Below are 17,165 nucleotides of genomic sequence, written 5' to 3' on the forward strand. Positions count from 1 at the left end.
GTGTGAACATGTTGCGTTCGGTATCACCAAATTAAAGGCACGGTTCTGTTGGCGTATTTGGTTTCAGTACTCGTAGTCGTTGGCTTCGGGCCCTTATAACAAATCGGCCAGCGTACTTATGCTAAAGATCCAGGAGATCATCGTAAACAAACGTTGGCAATTGGCTTGATCTTCACATGGCCAAGGTGAGAGAGCTTTAACCCACTAACAGAAGAGCCTGCTTCATGTAAAAAAAGGGTACAATTCTGCTTTCCAGATTGACATAATCTTGCTATGTAAATTCACCATGAGGCTGTCTTCAACAGGAGATCCATTGTGGAACCCAAATCCAAAATGAGCCTCTAACACAATACTTATAACCTCCAACAGAGTATCTATATGGAAGACTCATTTTGGGTGGCAGGAGAGACATAACCTAAATCTGAGTATCCTCTCTCATAGAGACCTATTTGCAGAAATGGTTGTTTTTTGGATCTTGTTGTTGGAGAATACCAAAAATAGGTATTGAACCCTTTATCTGTAGCGCTACCCAAAGAATGAATGAGTCTTGTATTTTGGGTTGTTGTTGTTGAAGACCGTCCGAGGTGTCATAGAATACGGTAACTTATCATAAAGTTCAAAATGTGATTACTAAACTGGTGTTTAAAGCAGAAAGTCACACCACATATTGTAACTTGAACTCTGTTATTGGGGCGTTTGGCACACAGCCACACCCAGCCACGTCCGACGGTGGCGGTGCCTAAGATGTGTCGGCAGAATTCTACGCCGCAGTCGTGGCAGGAATTTGCACTGCAAAAGCATGTGGCTGCCACAGGTTTCGTGTGGTGTGCCACAGGTTAAGTGTGGCATAGTGCGGCGGGGAACAAACACCCTGAAAATGTTATGAATATGTACCAAAACTGTCGTCTTCTTCCTTCTTTCAGAACGTCCTTTGTGACGCTAGCTCCTGTGGAGTGGAGTTTCCTCGTGCCTCTTTCGTTCCGAAATTGTGGTCTCGTTTTACGCTTAACAGCGAGCCATCCATTTTCTTTTCCTAGTACTTTTCTTTGTGCTGCTGAATTCCGCTCCTTTGTTTTTCGTTTCCGTCATTCGGTAGTTCCTAGAAACAATTTGGACCGCATACATTCATCATAGGGATACCGCAATCAAAGCATTTATCATGAACAGTACATTTATGTTGGCTAGCCGATTGCCAGGTCAGCACTTGCCACCTCAGTTCATCAGCAGCTTCCATTTCTCTGTCAGCAGTCAGCACCTTAACTACGCGCTTCAGAAATCAGACAGACCAACGACCTTTCCATCGTCTGCACTGCACATGCAATGCAGACCCTGCTGAAAGATTAAGCTTTTCCTGCTTTTACCCACCTTGATCATTGGCAAAACAAGCTCAGACAACATGCTCGATTTCCTTATGTTATCTCCTACTAGTCGAAAGGCCCCACACACACGCACAGGCACAAAGACGTTGGTTCAGCTATGCCTATCGCCCTTCCACTAAATCTTATCGAATTCGACGCCTTTCTGCAAAAAGATTTACGGACATCACCGAGCACCAATCCACCATGCTTCCCATCCATCCTGGAAACTGCACAAGAGCAATTAGACCAGAGCTACGCGCTATACCGCAAATTGCAGGAGAAAAGAGCATCTGAATTCAATCAGGCCGTCTTCCTTCCGTGCTTTCACTTTACTGAAGAAAGCATGATTATACTGGGCGGAAAGCGAGTTAGTAAACTGCCTCCCTTGCGCTATAAGTGTAGTGCAAGAGGGAGTGCTCGGATTCCCCCTCTTCTCTCCACCTCTCTTCTTGATTTCCTGATAGTCTATGCGTGGTCGCTCCTCCGTCTCTCCCAGTGCAGCAGTCGTCTTCTCTACCTTCCTCGCCTATCCTGTGCTCCTCTCTAACCACTGTGCTAAAACTAGCAGTACCTGAGCAAGACTGCTTCTACTTGTACATAGCCTGTACCTGTACCTGTACTGTGCTGACATTATATACAACCCCTTGTTGCTCGTGCCAATTGCCATTGCCAACCACCACGTAGAGCTGCATTGCTGTTGCTTCGAGGCCATGGGAATTGCAACAAGAGTTTGCTTCGTAGTTCTTGTTCTGATCTGTACATTTCTCAGAGGTAACAATTCGATCGTTGGAGACTACTTACTGTATTTGGTTGCTTTGGTGATTGTTTGACGGAATTCTTGTAAGGGATGGCGAGAGCTGATCAAATTGACGACGTCTTTGGTTCTTGGTCGCAGAAGGGAGAGCTGCGACATTCACGTTCGTCAACAGGTGCACGGGGACGGTGTGGCCGGGCATCCAGTCGAACGCGGGAAGCTCTCGGATGGACCCGACGGGCTTCGTCCTGCCGCCGGGCACGTCGCGCGCGGTCCAGGCGCCATCGGGGTGGTCCGGCCGTGCCTGGGCGCGCACCGGCTGCGTGCAGGACGCCACCGGGAAGGTCGTATGCGCCACGGGCGACTGCGGTTCGGGCTCCCTGGAGTGCAACGGCCAGAACGCGGCGACGCCCGCGACGCTGGCCGAGTTCACGCTGGCCGCCGGCGGCGGTGACGACTTCTACGACGTGAGCCTCGTGGACGGCTACAACCTCCCGATCCTGGTGGAGCCCGCAGGCGGCGCCACGGGCGCCACGACGTGCGCCGCGGCCGGGTGCAGTGCGGACCTCAACGAGCGGTGCCCCGCGGAGCTGCGCACCGAGGGCGGCGCCGGCTGCCGCAGCGCGTGCGATGCCTTCGGCAAGCCCGAGTACTGCTGCAGCGGCGCCTACGCCAACCCAAACACCTGCCGCCCCACCGCCTACTCGCAGCTCTTCAAGTCGGCGTGCCCCAAGTCGTACAGCTACGCCTACGACGACCCCACCAGCACCTTCACCTGCGCCGGCGGCCGCGACTACACCATCACCTTCTGCCCCGTCGCCACCCCAAGGTACACATCTTCATCTTCATCCACGCTACCCTCGTAGTAATTGACTTTTCCCAACCATCCAAGGTTAATTTTATTCTAGGTTTGCTTTGGCGTGCCGTCTTGATTAACGATTAGAACGTGGTTAGTCATAAATGCTCTCGAGATTTGCATGCAGAGTACACAGTACACTTGCTGCACCTAGCAATCGTGTGCCGGTAGCGGTTGGTGCATGATCAAGAGTGAGTGACCCAGCACTGAGCGCGCCATATCACCTTATCTGTCTTGTTTAAATGCATAGAAAACGGGTGCAGGTATGCCATATACTTCTAAAACTCTGGAATGGATTAGTAGAATGGGACAGTGATGGCGAGAGGTTTGGAAGATTGCAGTGTGATGTAATGATTGGCCTGGACCAAGTACGCTCTGTATCTTGCCATTTCGGTTGGTGCTTAAGTGCTTCTTAACATTAGGATTAGCTTGTTGCAAGAGGTTTGACCCCCTGTGCCCGTGCGGACCTTTTTACCGCTGTCGGTTTACACGTCCACGTCATGGGCGGGCCAGGCCAGTCGGTTTCTCATCTAGTGATGCCAGCGTACAAAGGGAGCGTAAACAACAACCACCCCTGCTAGCCTGCTACGCTACATCACGACGTCAGTACTCAGTAGCAGTAAATAAATATTTAACGAAGAAAGGATAGTAGTAAAAAGCAAGCAGAAGAATCGCTTTCATTAGATTAATTCACCGGGCGTTCTTTTCCACTAATTGCTGGTGTCCTTTTTGTGTGACGGAAAACGTGCAGCCTGAAATCGTCGAGTGGCCCTGGAGCAACGACGGCGGCACCGACAGGCCCGACGCCGACGCTGCCGGGTGCGACGCCGCAGATGCCGCGGTCGGCAGGTGGGCAAGACGGGCAGGGCGTGATGCTGGGCGACAACTCCTGGCTCGCCAGCCTCGCCACGGGCGACGCGTCGTCCGCGCCGTCGTTGCCGCCGGCGCTCTGGGCCTCGCCCCTCGCGCCGCTCCTGCTCGGCGGCCTGCTGCTGGTGGTGCTATAGTCCCAGGCAACCAACCGACCCCGGACCCCGTCACAGGTGTGTGAGGCGCAAGTTTTTGGTCGGTCAAAGAAAGAAGCGGGCGCGCACGGCACGGGGCACACAGGCGCAAAAAGCGAGGCGGTGCGCTTGTCTTGCCGCCGTGCCGACGCGGACGCCGAGCTGCGCCCATGGAAGGGTGGTGGTTGGTGTTGCGCGGTGGGGCTGTCCGCCTGTCCGTGCTGGGGAGATGATATGATTTCATTTGACCATGATCGGATCCCGCCATTGTAAAATCCGCCATTTTCTTGTTCTTCTTCTTCTTCTCCTTCTTCTTATTGGGTTTGTACCGTTGTGTCCAACAAAAGAAAGAAATCTACAAGATTGTTTCGCAGATAACGAAAGACTAGAACAAATGATTATGCACGCACTCAGCAGTCCGGCCGGCGTCCCGGCCATCAGAAGACGCTAGTAGTGGCGAACCAACTACTAACATTTGCGCACAAACGGGTCAGGCTTACATCATTCTGAACGGGCGGAACATATACCTGCTACTGCGTTACAATAATGTCTCTCCCTTCAAACTGCCCTGTCCTCGCCAACGTGGCAGGTGCACTATCCTGTCTCGGACAGCCTACCGAACGTTCCTGCTGCATTTGAAGGCAAATCCTAGTCATGGTGCAGGCGTGCAGCGGACGATTTTGACGGCTAAGCCGAACGCGTGCCCCAATCAACAGCTAAAGGTGGCTGCAGCATGGACGGAGACACTAGAATACTAGTAGTGCTGATGGTATAGTACGGCTGCCACTTTAAAGTAGTGTACATACAGACACTGTGCAGCTGATGACGCGTCCTCTGGTGATTGTTGGCACATGGGAGGGAGAAGATGTTGCCATGCCATCTGATCTGCACTGCACTTGCGGATCAATCAAATACTCCTACGTATATACAGGCGCGGGCGTGGTGGGGAGGACATGGGCGGGCGCGGTGGATGAGATGATGCCCACTCATCTGGTCCTCTGCTTTTGAGTGAAGCCAAAGGAAGGAAGGATCGGTGCCGAGCGTTCCTGCCTGCCTATCATCGTTTCTGAGCTGCGTCGTATCACCCCCAGGATCGCCTTTTAGTGCCAACGTAATGGCATGCTTTGTACAGATCACGGTTAGTTGATGCGATCTGCGGCTGAGCACGGTACATCTGAATCTATTGCTGCTTCTCAGATTCATCCACATTCACTCGACCCGTCGACCATGCACTAAGCTTGTCTTCTAACCAAGAGAAGAAGCACTGTCAGTTCAGCAGTTAGTTAGTACGCTTGCACTGCTACTGACACGGACCTCAGAGGGCAGCGCTAGCCGCTAGGAGATGGCATATACACGTAGTTCACCCGTTTCTGTCAAATGTCAATGCATGTTTCGGTTAGGTGCAGCGTGTACAGTCCCATCGCGAGCGATATACGAATGTGATGCGTACCTAGACAGTTTGACCTGCCGAATATATCAAATCACACTCTCTGCTGGCCTCGTGATCTTGCTTAAGAAGTCAGTTAAAGGCAGCTAGTTCCAGGGCGGCTCATACCAAACATCCCGTTCCTGCACTCAGGAATCACAAACCAAACGCCATTGCTGAACTCTCGCATAGTAGAATAGAAACCTCTCCATCCGCTTTCGGATCGATGCGACCCCGTAGTCGCCTGCAGAAGAAAAGGATGTGACGGGCACGCTCAGCATAGGGATCAGCAGTCTTTTCCATCCCAGACTGACCAGTTTCTGCTAGCAGCAGTGTAACAATGACAGGCATGTTCACCGTAACCGCCGGAGATTTGGCAAGGACCTGACGCGATGCCAAGGCCGCATGTGACTTCCAGTGACCGACTGACCGCGACGCTGATCGGCCACCTACTGGTCATTTTCAGTTTTCTCCCTCACAACAGGGGAAGGTCCTGCCAGAGTGCCAATTCTGATACGCGACGGTGCCGCAGCCCTCAGGTCTCTGATTAGAATACAAGCACAGCTACAACAGCATCTGGGCCTCAGTTAGTACATGCCAGGAGGCACTGCATTGCCTGAACCAAAAGGAGCTTTCTGGTTTATGAATGATTCAGCATTAGTTGTAAGGCAGCAGGATTGTCGCATTTCTGTTTATGTATGATTCAGCATTAGCTTTCTGGTTTATGTATGTATGCCATTGCTTCTGCTAGCGATTGTCCATTGGGCACCGCAGTCCTCAGGACTCTGGTTGCCCGCCCGGTTGCACCCTCGTGAACCAAAGGCTTCACCTTTTCGTTGACTGCTAGTCGGTTAGCAACTGAAGCTCTGGAAGTAGGACGGGTTTATTAGCTGTGATTTGGGTTTGTTAAACCGGATGGAGGAATCTTGAGTCAAAAGTTGAGTGCACTGACAACAATCCTGCCAGAAAAGATGCTAAAAGAAAATCCTTTTAGGAACGCTGAGGGATGCTTGTAAAGAGAAAAGGTGAACGGAGAAGGGCGAAAAGGAATGGAACTGTTGGTACATGCCGACCACAGTTAGCAGAAGCTACCTTCGATTGGTCCGTCGTTAAGGAATGGAACATGCCCTGCTGGCCTGCTCTGCATCGGTGTCCCACATGCTTAGCAATAGCCTACTACTACAACTTTGCTCTTATTATTAGATTATGGATGTAACTGTAGTACTAAAATGATAGACCGATACACATATGCGGCCATTTTCAGTGAATTCTGTGATGCATAAATATGTAGTTTGGGGGAGGAGAGAACGCAGACATTCTCCTAGCATGAGTTGAAACTCAGAAACAAGACAAGAATCCTTTGTCACATCTTCTTTAGCTGCTCCATGGACATTCTATTATTTTGTAGTAGAACAGTTCACCCTAAATTTCTATTTTCAGTTCAGAAAGATAAGGTTATTTTACAGAGCATATTGGATATTTTTATAAGAAAGAGTGTGATGATCATAATTATTTTGTAGTAGAACAGTTCACCCTAAATTTCTATTTTCAGTTCAGAAAGATAAGGATATTTTACAGATCATATTGGATATTTTTATAAGAAAGAGTGTGATGATCATATTTTGGGCAGCTCATATAAGCTCGCACGTGGCGTCAGCAACACACAGAAGAAAACGATTTTGTTGGAGGCTTTTCTTGTATTGGCGTACTCGCAATGGACGAGCAAAAAAGGAGCTGCTGCTTTGGATAGTGTGAATATGTTCTTGGAACTATGACACACATACACATTCATCAAGAAAATATCCACTGATCCTACGGTAACCCTACAAAGTTCATAGATGGTGATTGACAAGAACAATGCACCTAATGAGGTGGTTCATAAAAAAATGAATTAAAGCAAGTGCATACGATAGCATCAATGGAAAATGGACCGGACCACCCAGCAAACTGACAAAAGGCTTACTGGGACGACTACATCTTGACAACCCTTCTAAAAGTTTATCAATTATCTCACCGTATCTGGTATTGCTGATAGTTGTTCATGAGCATTCTGACAAGCGCCTATTATCTGAACCAAGATAAGGTGGGGAAGTGAAAACTACTGTGCATCCACTCATGAATAAACTCAGATGCAGAAGGATATGTGGATCATGCACCTTGCTGGTATAGCAAAGTACAAGAGCATTATCAGTTATGAGTTATCCATGAAACCTTGCTAACATCTGCAAAAAGTGATTTCATCCAGTCAGCAACCATGAAGATACCCAAACAGCCGTTTTGATAGGAGCCAGTTGAAGTATGAAGAAATTAGTCATACAGACAGCAGTAACATCAGCTAATAAACCAATGTGGGTGCCATGATGCAGCAAACACTTGATTGAGATAACACATGTCTTCAATCATCGTTTGTCAAGACGTCAGCTTATCAATCGTTGTTAGTCAAGACGTCAGCCTAGCAGATGCAAAGTCATAGAAAGCGGCAACAAATAACATTACTTTCAACCTGCAACCAGTAATCTACTTAGATAAACAAGCAACGATTAAGCATAGATAGCTGTCAAAGCACCAAAGAAAAATAAAATATATTCCACTGCCAACTCATGCATGCTACTGCAGTTGCAGTTGTTGAAACGCCAGAATGACGAAGGGTGCACTGCAAGCATCAATAGCCAATAGGCACTTGTACTGTGCAAAACTTGATAGCTAGACAAGCTTGAGTAACAGCTCTATGTAAGGGGGTCTAATAATCATCTTACTCAAAAGTTTGGCTACTTGAGGGACAAATGATAATGTTTTAAGTTACAAGAAAATCATTTCAAAATTTGAATTATGTACAGCCATCAGTATTCATTGGCACATGAAGTAAAGGTAATATATGTACCCACATCAGTTAAGACATAAGATAATAACTTGAGTAACCATTTTGGATAAGACAGCAAAAATGAGGGACCAAAAGTGCTAGTCATTGTCCAACTGCTAAGAAATCCAGGTTTATTCTTTCTGGAACACACATGAGAGATGGGCATCATTTTTTTAAGAAGAAGAAAAGGTTTATTAGATTACAAGCCAGCTTGTGAGTGCCCAGCCAATTGTTTGAAGATCATGAATCCCTAGGCCTCCATATTGAATCGACAGGCAAACACAGGACCAAGAAACCAAACAATTATCCCCATTAGTTGTTCTCTACCTTCCCAACGAAATCCACGTGTAATTTTGCCTATTTCCTTGATGATCCATTTAGGAAGGTCCATTGCAATCATGAGATAGATAAGGGCAGCCTTAACCATAGTTAGTCTTCCAACTTTGTTCATAAGGGAAACCATCCATTCGGAGAGGTAACAACATATCTTACCAAGGAGAGTTCCAAGGCTCCTTGGTTAGGCTTCCTAACCGATAAATGGGAGTCACAGATAAATGCATGGAAATTCACCACACAAGACATGGGTTCAGTGTTCATGAGTGACCGCTATGTCTTCTTCCTGGCATCGAATAGGATGGCCAAGCATTTAGACATATTGCTTTAAGGTCTGAAGCTAAACCAAAACAATGTAGCAACTCCTTAATGAATGCCAGATCCAAAGCTATGGGACAGAGGAACAGCACCATATCATCCGCATAGATGGAAACCCGATGATTAAAACCAGATGTGTTGGATGGAAATCCGGTATATGTACTAGACATTCAGGATTTGGAAGAACAATAAAAGAGGTGTTGTAAAATCATCATGAGGAATTGAATACACTGCAACATAATGGCATATCATCTTATGAAAAATAATGCATACTGTTCCATGTCACACTGTCACAGATGCGCTGTGTCAGTTATGTCATGGAAGCCTGTCAGACAAGGGAAGGTGAGTTTGCAAGTGAATGCCTCTGAACTGCCTTGTTGGTACTTCCACAGAAAAGGGAGGAACTTTCAGAAATGTTTAGCCAAGATCCACCTCCAGGTTTACACTATCGTGCTGGATGGAATAGATAAAAAAAAAAGGATATAGCTAATGCACATTATAAATGGATCGTCCAAGATCAAACAGAATGTAAGAAAACTAGAACTCACTAAAATAGCTAATTCTAACCAGAAGAGGGTAGCAATGCTCCTTGTCATAATTAGGCCAGGTTCTATCCTCACCAGCCACATATTTTTTGTGCAGATTCCAGACAGTAGGATCATAATTCTCTATCAACTCACAACGCAGACCATTCTCTTTAATAATTCCCAGGAATTTGTCTAGAGAATCACCTCTTTTGGGACTCAGGAAGATGGCTTGTGAGGTTGCCGAATGCTTCAGCAAGGATTTTACCGTTCCGGCAAGGCCCTCATGGAATTGCTTGAAAAATGTGCTGCAAGGAAGGCAAAATGTGAATAAGAAAGTTCTAATGGAACTTATTGACCTGATAACAATTTCATTACTAGTAAAGATGCGTGTTGTAATCAGAGTACATATGAAACCAACCAACAGCCACGAGACATAGCTTTTGACTAAATAAAAAACACTTGCTGATTAAATGTGTTACTTAATGCCAAGTACAAACCTCACAAGCATATCATTGACACGTGACAAAACAGTAAGGAGGTACAGGATTGAAAAGATAATCAGTATTCAAGAATAGCAAAGAATCAAGTGGGTCAAACGTACCAGTCACTTGCAACAATGATGTCAAAAGTATTCAATATTTCTGAAGCTTGCTCTTTGTCCCAATGCAGTATCATAGATTTAACCTTTGTCTCACCAAAAGTCTCAGTGTTGATGGATATGTTCTTCTGAATGTCTGCGGGTTAATGGTTTACAAAGGCCAAAGAATGTGTTTTTGAAATAATAGAAGTACAAAACAAAGCCATAAAGGGTTAAATTTTGGAATGATCTAATCTGTATTTTTTTTCTATTTACAATATTAGCAAACACCCCATTGTGCATACATTAAATTAAGAAGGATACACCCAGCTACTTGTGGGTTGCCATCAGAAATAACAACCTCGTCAGCATTTGTACTGGCTGCAATAACAAGTCCAGCCAATCCATAACCAGATCCAAGCTCAAGCACTTTCTTGGACCTGTAATGAACTAAATATTCAATTAATCAGATAAATATAATAGAAACTGAACTTAGTTAGGCCCCCTTTGGAATGTGGGATTTCTTCCTGTTTCCTGTGTTTTTCATGTGAAAATGAACTGATTCTTGTAGCAATGAACTACTGTCATGGCAAACGTTTTCAACAAACTACTATTGTGAAAAGGCTTTGCCTTGAAGGTAATGTGGGAAATGGAATTAGACTATTGACATAGGTTCATATGGCTAACAACAGGTACATGCTGAAAAAAATCATGAACTAATGTAGCACTCGCCAAAGGATGGCTAGTCCAGTTGGTTAACTGAGATATGCTAGTCACTCCGGCGGCACCCTCCAGGTCCTGAGTTCGACTCCCAGTGGGAGCGAATTTCAGGCTGGGGGTTAAAAAAATCCCTTCGCCGGTCCCGGGTGCCAAGCACTGGTTTAAAGGAGACGGCCCATCTCACGGATTACGTCTCCCAGTGTCGGGCCGGGGCCAGGGTTCGGGGGTTTTCTCGGCCTGTGTGAGAAGGCCTTCTTCTTACGTATAATGCCCGGGGGGCGGCTTGCCCCTCGCAGGTCGAGTTTTTTTTTTTAATGTAGCACTCAGATATCTGTTCATTTTCTGCTTTTGATCTCATCAAGAAAATATGATGAAAAATAGCATGGACAGAAAACTAGTACAAGAGTGTAACTATAAAACTCAGGTGACATACACAGCTCAAACCTCCCAAGGATTTATTTCTCATGCTACAGTAAACAGCTTTTGAAAATATTAACAGGAACAAGGACCTATATATCATTATTGTATATTTGTCTTACATGTTGTACTAGAAGGACACACTACCACTCTATGCTGTGAGTGTGTGACACAATAATGCACCCTATGATCCTGTTTGGTTCAACACACAAGCCAAGCCAGCCTATTTTCTTTCCTAAAACACAATGCTTGTTGAATACGCAATTCACTTAGGTCCTTGAATCCTGATAAAAAGTTTTAAGCCAACAATGTAGAGTACTTAAGTTTTTGGGCTTAAACTGAAGCATTTGGAGATCCCATGCAAGTTACTCAATCACACAAATGCATGACTCCATGCTAGGACAAATCAGCTAAGGTTCAATGTTTCATCTTAGCACAACAATCCATACTGATGCAGCTATGCAGGAATGTCACATGTTTAATAAATCTCACAAGCCACAGTTCACAACAGACCTGAACATATCCGAGTGGTTAACACAGTAGTAGGCAAGGACCTCTTCTGATGGCCAACAACCTTCAGGGAGGAAAACACATGTTAACTTGAAACTGAACTGACTTTTATTGAAGATACACCCTCCATTCCAAATTATAGTTCACTCTAGCTTTGTCCTAAGTCAAATTTTTCTAACTTTGACCGAGTTTATAGAAAAATGCATCAACATCTACAATATCAAATTTGTTTCATTAAATTCCCCATGAAATATGTCTTGATAGTGCATTTATTATTTTATTTAACTTATAGATGCTAATATTTTTTTCATAAAAAACTTGATCAAAGTTAAATAATTTTGGCTTACAAGTATAAAGTAAACTATAACTTGGAACGGAGAGAGTATCATGGAAGGGTTAAACATGCAAAAGTGGAAGAACAAAATGAAATTCAGAATAGCATATTATCAGTAGACAGCACTGCACTTTCAACTCTTTTACCGATCTTTCAATTCTATATTGATTTTTTTTCCTACTTCTAAAGGCCATATGCAAGCTTAAGTGATCACTGACCGGAGGGAATAGTCTGTGATGCAAGTATAAGAAACTTTGTATTAGTAGGTCTGTGGGATCACAATTCTTAGTCCAAGAAGGAAAAATTGCCACGCATAGAAGGCTTGTGTGCCACATTCTGAAAAGTGGCCAAGACACAATAGTGTACATAACACACATGTTTACATTTCTTTTCCACACAAGTGCCTTCCTATTATCATAGCAAAAGGCACAAACAAACTTACAAACCTGGCAGGTACTAACAGACAGCAACTGAAAGATGCCATGAACATGACCATACACATGAACTGATGCAGACAGATGGAATCATATGTATTTCAACAACAAAAATAAACTTGCTTGAACAAAACTTACATACTAGTCCAGTAGTGTCGATATTGTATTTGTTCGAAGCCTCAATGTCATTGAGTTCAAGGGAATCCTCTTTTCTATATCTGGAATCATGCACTAAAATAATAACCAACTGAAAAAATAGCATGTCAACCTTTCTAGTTGGTTGAACAATTCATGATGGCTAAATCTTTAGTCACAAACAGAGCTTACTGTAGGGAAAACAACATGTTCCCAATTATGTCAGGGACAGAAATAAGGAAAACTATATTCAGTGTGCCAGAGAACTAGGGGCAAATAATAGACTACTTACACCAGATCAAGTTTAGAGGAATCTCTACAAGGCAGCTTGTAACATACATAAACATCCTTCTGGCCAAAATCATTTTCATTTCCATTTAATGAATTCCCAAATGATTTAGCTAGCTGTGAAATCGGCAATGAATGGCATTCGATCAGGTTAAAGCCACGTGAAGCCTTTCTTGAAATGTTGTTGGTACCATCTTTAATCTGGTGGTCACTAGAAATTCCCTCTGCATGGAAATGTAACATAAACAAACAAATTAACATGGCATGGTTATATAAAAACAATTAGCAAATGTGAACTGTTTGAGCAGTATAAACGTGAAATTTCATGCTGATTATTACAACTGCCATGTTTAAATAGAAGATACATTAACAAAGATATGCGGTTACATTTCTGTACGCCAAATGCAGAAGTAATATTGGGAATGGGAAACTACAATTGTCTTTTAGCATAATAAGAAAACTAATATGATAAAACAAATCAGCAGCCCTACCTTTAATAGTCCGGCAGTGCTGCGATATGGAATAAAGGATCCAAAACAAATCATTAAAACATAGACTGAAGTGGAGTTTTTGTGTACACATCAGCGGATCAGCACACGCAAGCCTATATACCCACACTCACGGACCACCAAATGGAGTTTGTCCTTGAAGTGGTAAAAATTAAAAGGGACCATATTAGACTGAACTTTGTTGCAATTATAATGAAATTTGGCTGGTTAAATGTTCATGCTCACTTTCATGGTAAACACTGATTTTAAATGTGAAATACCATAATTTCCCAGAGTATATATATTGAATCAATAACACTAAACACATCTCATTGAAGCAAGGTACTCACTCCAAATCAGACTGTACTAACTCCCTAAAGTCTTCAACACAGCTAACCCATCAACGTGACATGCCACAATAGGCCTGAGCATTCAAAACCATTGGATCATAATTGTTCAAGCACAGTGCACAGGAGCTAAAGGCTGAAATCGCGCACTACTTCACGGGTTTTGCTTTCACCGTGCTTGTCCGAGCTTCTGAAAAATCAAGCAGGCGGGCTCAAAATGCCAATGTTCCCATCATCATCAGTAGTCCCAAATTCAATTTTCTCGTAGTAGCGGGGCAACAGCTCAAATCGCAACACAGAAACTAATCGCCTTGAACTAAAATCCACAGCACAAAGAGCAGCGTTTGGGCCTTCCTTGTTTGCACGAGCAAGCTGCCTTCTGCCCTATCATCTAGGCAGGAGGCCTTCTCGTCTCTTTGAACCGCTCGGCGAAGGCAGATGAAGCGGAAACGAATGAACGGCAAAACCAAGCGGACGCAAGTGTTGGCATGGGTAAACAAGGAAGGGAATCGGCGGAACCTTGGGCGCGCGCGGAGGAGGAACGAGCAAGCAGCGCGCGGCGAAGGATGCTCCACCGCTGGGTTGCATTAGAGGCGCCACGGGATCCACTGGGTGCTGGCGACGGGGATGGGGGCGGAGAGGAAGAGTCCATCGAAGCTCGAGATGCGTCACGTTTGTTTGTGGCGAAGCACCAGAGACTCGGAGAGAGCGCCGCCTTCTTTGGCGGATCGAGCTCGGCTTCTCTCGGCTCACATCGCCAGAGGCGCAGCCGCCGAGCATTGGCATCGGGCTACCAGGAGTTTTTTGGGCCTATAAATCTTACGGGCTGGGCCCAAAAGTGTTGTGCTAAGTTGAATTATGAAAGGGCCCGTAGTCGGTGGCCTGTTAGTTGCTACCACCGTGCATTCTGCCTATGGCCCTGTTTGATCTTAGCAGCCATGTCCAGTTGCCGTTCCCGTTCTTGGGGTATCATTTTATAACATTGGAACGGGAAGGTTTCCGTTCCGGGAACGTGGAACATGGGAACTAGAACATGGGTCATGTTCCCATTCCCAGGCTACTAAGGTTTGGATCGGCTTATCTCGCCATGTCGGCGACGGGAATTGAAGAATTCCGCCAAATGTCTCATCATAACCGTGATTTTGCTGACCGCCGCAAGGAGAAAAATTGAGAAATGAGCTACGATTCCTCGTATCGGGGCTACGAGGATGCGGGTGAGCTACCGCACCACACGGTCGGAGACCGCAGTTCCAGGCAGGGCCTATGCCTGATGACACTAAGGTGGGGGCTTGTATGATTGTAGATAACTAGAATCATGAAGGAGACTTAAAGTTGGGGTCTAGAAACCTTTTGTTTGTTTTGTAGAAGTGAGTTTAGTGGACTTCTTGGCAGAGGCGGAACCAGGGGGCCAGTGGGGGCTATGCCCCCCTGTCGATACAGGACCCACGGGATACCCCATAGGGAAGGGAGAAGATATAGTCTAACTAGGATTCTTTTCATGTAATCTTAGTAGTAGTATTATTCTATAATGCTACTAGGAACTTTTATTGTAAACCGACTAGGACTCTGGCCTCCTGACTATATAAAGGACGGCGGAATTCCTGGAGAAGAGAGTTAGAGATAACACTTTACAATCAATCCAACGCAAAGGCTAACGCCGACTGGACGTAGGGCTATTACTCGATCACGGTCGAGGGCCCGAACCAGGATAAATCGACTCTCTCTTGCGTTTACCGTCGAGTTCTACATACGTTGAAGCCCGAACAAACTGCCCCTACTACCCCCATGGCGGGCTATCGGTGGTGAAACATCGATAGCTGGCGCGTCAGGTAGGGGCTTTCGGCGAATTTGCATCCGAGAGCTCGACGGACCTCGACAACGTGATCTTCTCGACGGGATCAACCTTCATCTTCGGTTCATGGATCTGCGAGGCAGACAATGATGGCAAGCTCCAAAGCCGTCTCCTCAAAAATTCAGATCACCATGAAGACCTTTCTACTTCGACGACTACGACAGATCAACTCGCCGAAAGATTCGCGCAGCTCGTGATGTCCGATCCAACTCAGATTTCGTGGCTTTGCGCATCCGATTCAAACTCATGCTCCACATCCGAGATGGAGTCTTACCCGAGTTCTTTCAAGAAACCAAGTTCTTTTTTGGCAGGGTTCCAGAATGTGGCTTCAGCCTATCAAGAATACAACTCGAAGTACACTCAGAATCCTTTCAAGAAGTTGGGTCCTTTTCCGTTCGGACTCCACAACATGGCAAAATCTTATCAGGCATGGCCCAAAGAATCCCTCGATCCGGTGCTTAGGATGCCACTGAAAGGAGCTCAGGAAGGTCTCGTACTAACTATAACATCTCAAGACTACATCGTCCACTGGTCAGGTTCTATTCCTGAGGATAGCGGAACCCGACTAGTCAGCACGATGACAACAACAATTCTACCCTACCAAGAAGGAGACTCGATCTGCGACCTTGAAGCCTCTACTAAAGTTATCAACGACTACGATAGTGTGGAAACCGACGCCGATAACAGAACAATTCACGTACGAGAAGTACTCATGGTTCGACGTCCTCGATCACCATTGGTCCCCCTAGAAGCACCCAACATCAGGTCATCGGATGAATCTGAGTCCAACATATCACCCTTTATCCAGGGGCATGATGGTGAGACCAAGAATCAGAAGCAAGTCAGAGAAAGAAGAAACAAATTAAAACAAGGACGCCAACGCCGTGCCAGGCAGCGCAAGGAAGCTTGGCTCCGATATGAATCAGATCTGGCCAAGTACAATAGAAGAAAATCAGAACAAGAAGTCGAAGAAAGACGCGCGTCGAATACACCCTACAATAGGATCCGAGAAGCAATAGAAGAACTCGAAGCGACCTCACATGCCAGTGAAAAATAGGAACAACTCTAGGACTTTCTCCGGACAACGGCCCTAAGGGCACACGATGGAAGGACCCGCTCAAGACTACCTGCTAGGTCAACATCTCATGGGCAGGAAGATCAAAATCAAAGGAAGTCCGCTTTTGAGAGACTCGGACCAAGTGGAAGTCACAACAGAGAAAGTAGAAGGGACCATAGTCAAAACTACCGAGTCGAACAACCAAAAAAGACCAGAAGCAAAGTACCTATTTAGACAGCCTCACAGAACTACTCTCACCAAGACAACAGTTGGCTAGAAGGAGATGCTGAATCAGAATACACAGAAGCCGGAAAGCACGATAGATTCCCCTATTTTGCAAACAGACTTGCTTCAATACGACTACATCACAAGTTCAAGCCGTCCAACCACTCTAAATATGATGGCAAAACCAAACCAAGGCATTGGCTCAGGATTTACTCACAGTCGATTGAACTAGCCAGAGGAGACGACGATATCAAGACCTTGTTCTTTCCCACGGCCCTAGAAACCATGCCCCTCCAATGGTTCGGCAAATTAAATTCAGGGTCAATCAGAAATTGGGAGGACTTA

The 17,165-nt window shown here is 45.6% G+C and overlaps 2 protein-coding genes across 4 annotated transcripts; one reads left to right on the plus strand and one right to left on the minus strand.

Annotated features, from left to right (window-relative positions):
* Positions 1–1,918: 1,918 nt before the first annotated feature.
* Positions 1,919–4,486, plus strand: LOC136548310 (thaumatin-like protein 1). Its single transcript, XM_066539886.1, has 3 exons — positions 1,919–2,129; positions 2,254–2,941; positions 3,720–4,486. Exons 1-3 carry the CDS (start codon positions 2,069–2,071, stop codon positions 3,973–3,975), a joined length of 1,005 nt encoding a protein of 334 aa, XP_066395983.1. The 5' UTR covers positions 1,919–2,068; the 3' UTR covers positions 3,976–4,486.
* A 2,680-nt stretch (positions 4,487–7,166) lies between these two features.
* Positions 7,167–14,588, minus strand: LOC136548320 (calmodulin-lysine N-methyltransferase-like). Of its 3 annotated transcripts, XM_066539897.1 has the most exons (9): positions 14,206–14,588; positions 12,856–13,075; positions 12,567–12,646; positions 11,664–11,724; positions 10,338–10,453; positions 10,038–10,170; positions 9,641–9,741; positions 7,555–7,620; positions 7,167–7,466 (listed from the first exon to the last, which is right to left on the minus strand). In XM_066539897.1, the coding sequence occupies exons 1-8, from the start codon at positions 14,336–14,338 to the stop codon at positions 7,586–7,588; spliced, it is 879 nt and encodes a 292-aa protein (XP_066395994.1). In that variant the 5' UTR covers positions 14,339–14,588; the 3' UTR covers positions 7,167–7,466; positions 7,555–7,585. The 3 variants fall into 3 exon arrangements, with proteins under 3 accessions (XP_066395994.1, XP_066395991.1, XP_066395988.1); XM_066539894.1 differs by having other exon boundaries at positions 7,167–7,620; XM_066539891.1 differs by lacking the exons at positions 7,167–7,466; positions 7,555–7,620 and having other exon boundaries at positions 7,630–9,741.
* Between the last annotated feature and the right edge of the window lie 2,577 nt (positions 14,589–17,165).

Source organism: Miscanthus floridulus, chromosome 1, assembly GCF_019320115.1.
Source record: "Miscanthus floridulus cultivar M001 chromosome 1, ASM1932011v1, whole genome shotgun sequence".
Taxonomy (NCBI): Eukaryota; Viridiplantae; Streptophyta; class Magnoliopsida; order Poales; family Poaceae; genus Miscanthus; species Miscanthus floridulus.

Coding starts and splice junctions, on each gene's coding strand:
- LOC136548310 (XM_066539886.1), top strand. CDS start 2,069: ATGGGAATTGCAACAAGAGTTTGCTTCGTAGTTCTTGTTCTGATCTGT. Junction 2,130..2,253: donor GATCTGTACATTTCTCAGAG/GTAACAATTCGA, acceptor TCTTGGTCGCAG/AAGGGAGAGCTGCGACATTC. Junction 2,942..3,719: donor TGCCCCGTCGCCACCCCAAG/GTACACATCTTC, acceptor GAAAACGTGCAG/CCTGAAATCGTCGAGTGGCC.
- LOC136548320 (XM_066539891.1), bottom strand. CDS start 14,338: ATGGACTCTTCCTCTCCGCCCCCATCCCCGTCGCCAGCACCCAGTGGA. Junction 11,725..12,566: donor CGACACTACTGGACTAGTAT/GTAAGTTTTGTT, acceptor TCCTCCCTGAAG/GTTGTTGGCCATCAGAAGAG. Junction 9,742..10,037: donor ATCATTGTTGCAAGTGACTG/GTACGTTTGACC, acceptor CCTTCCTTGCAG/CACATTTTTCAAGCAATTCC.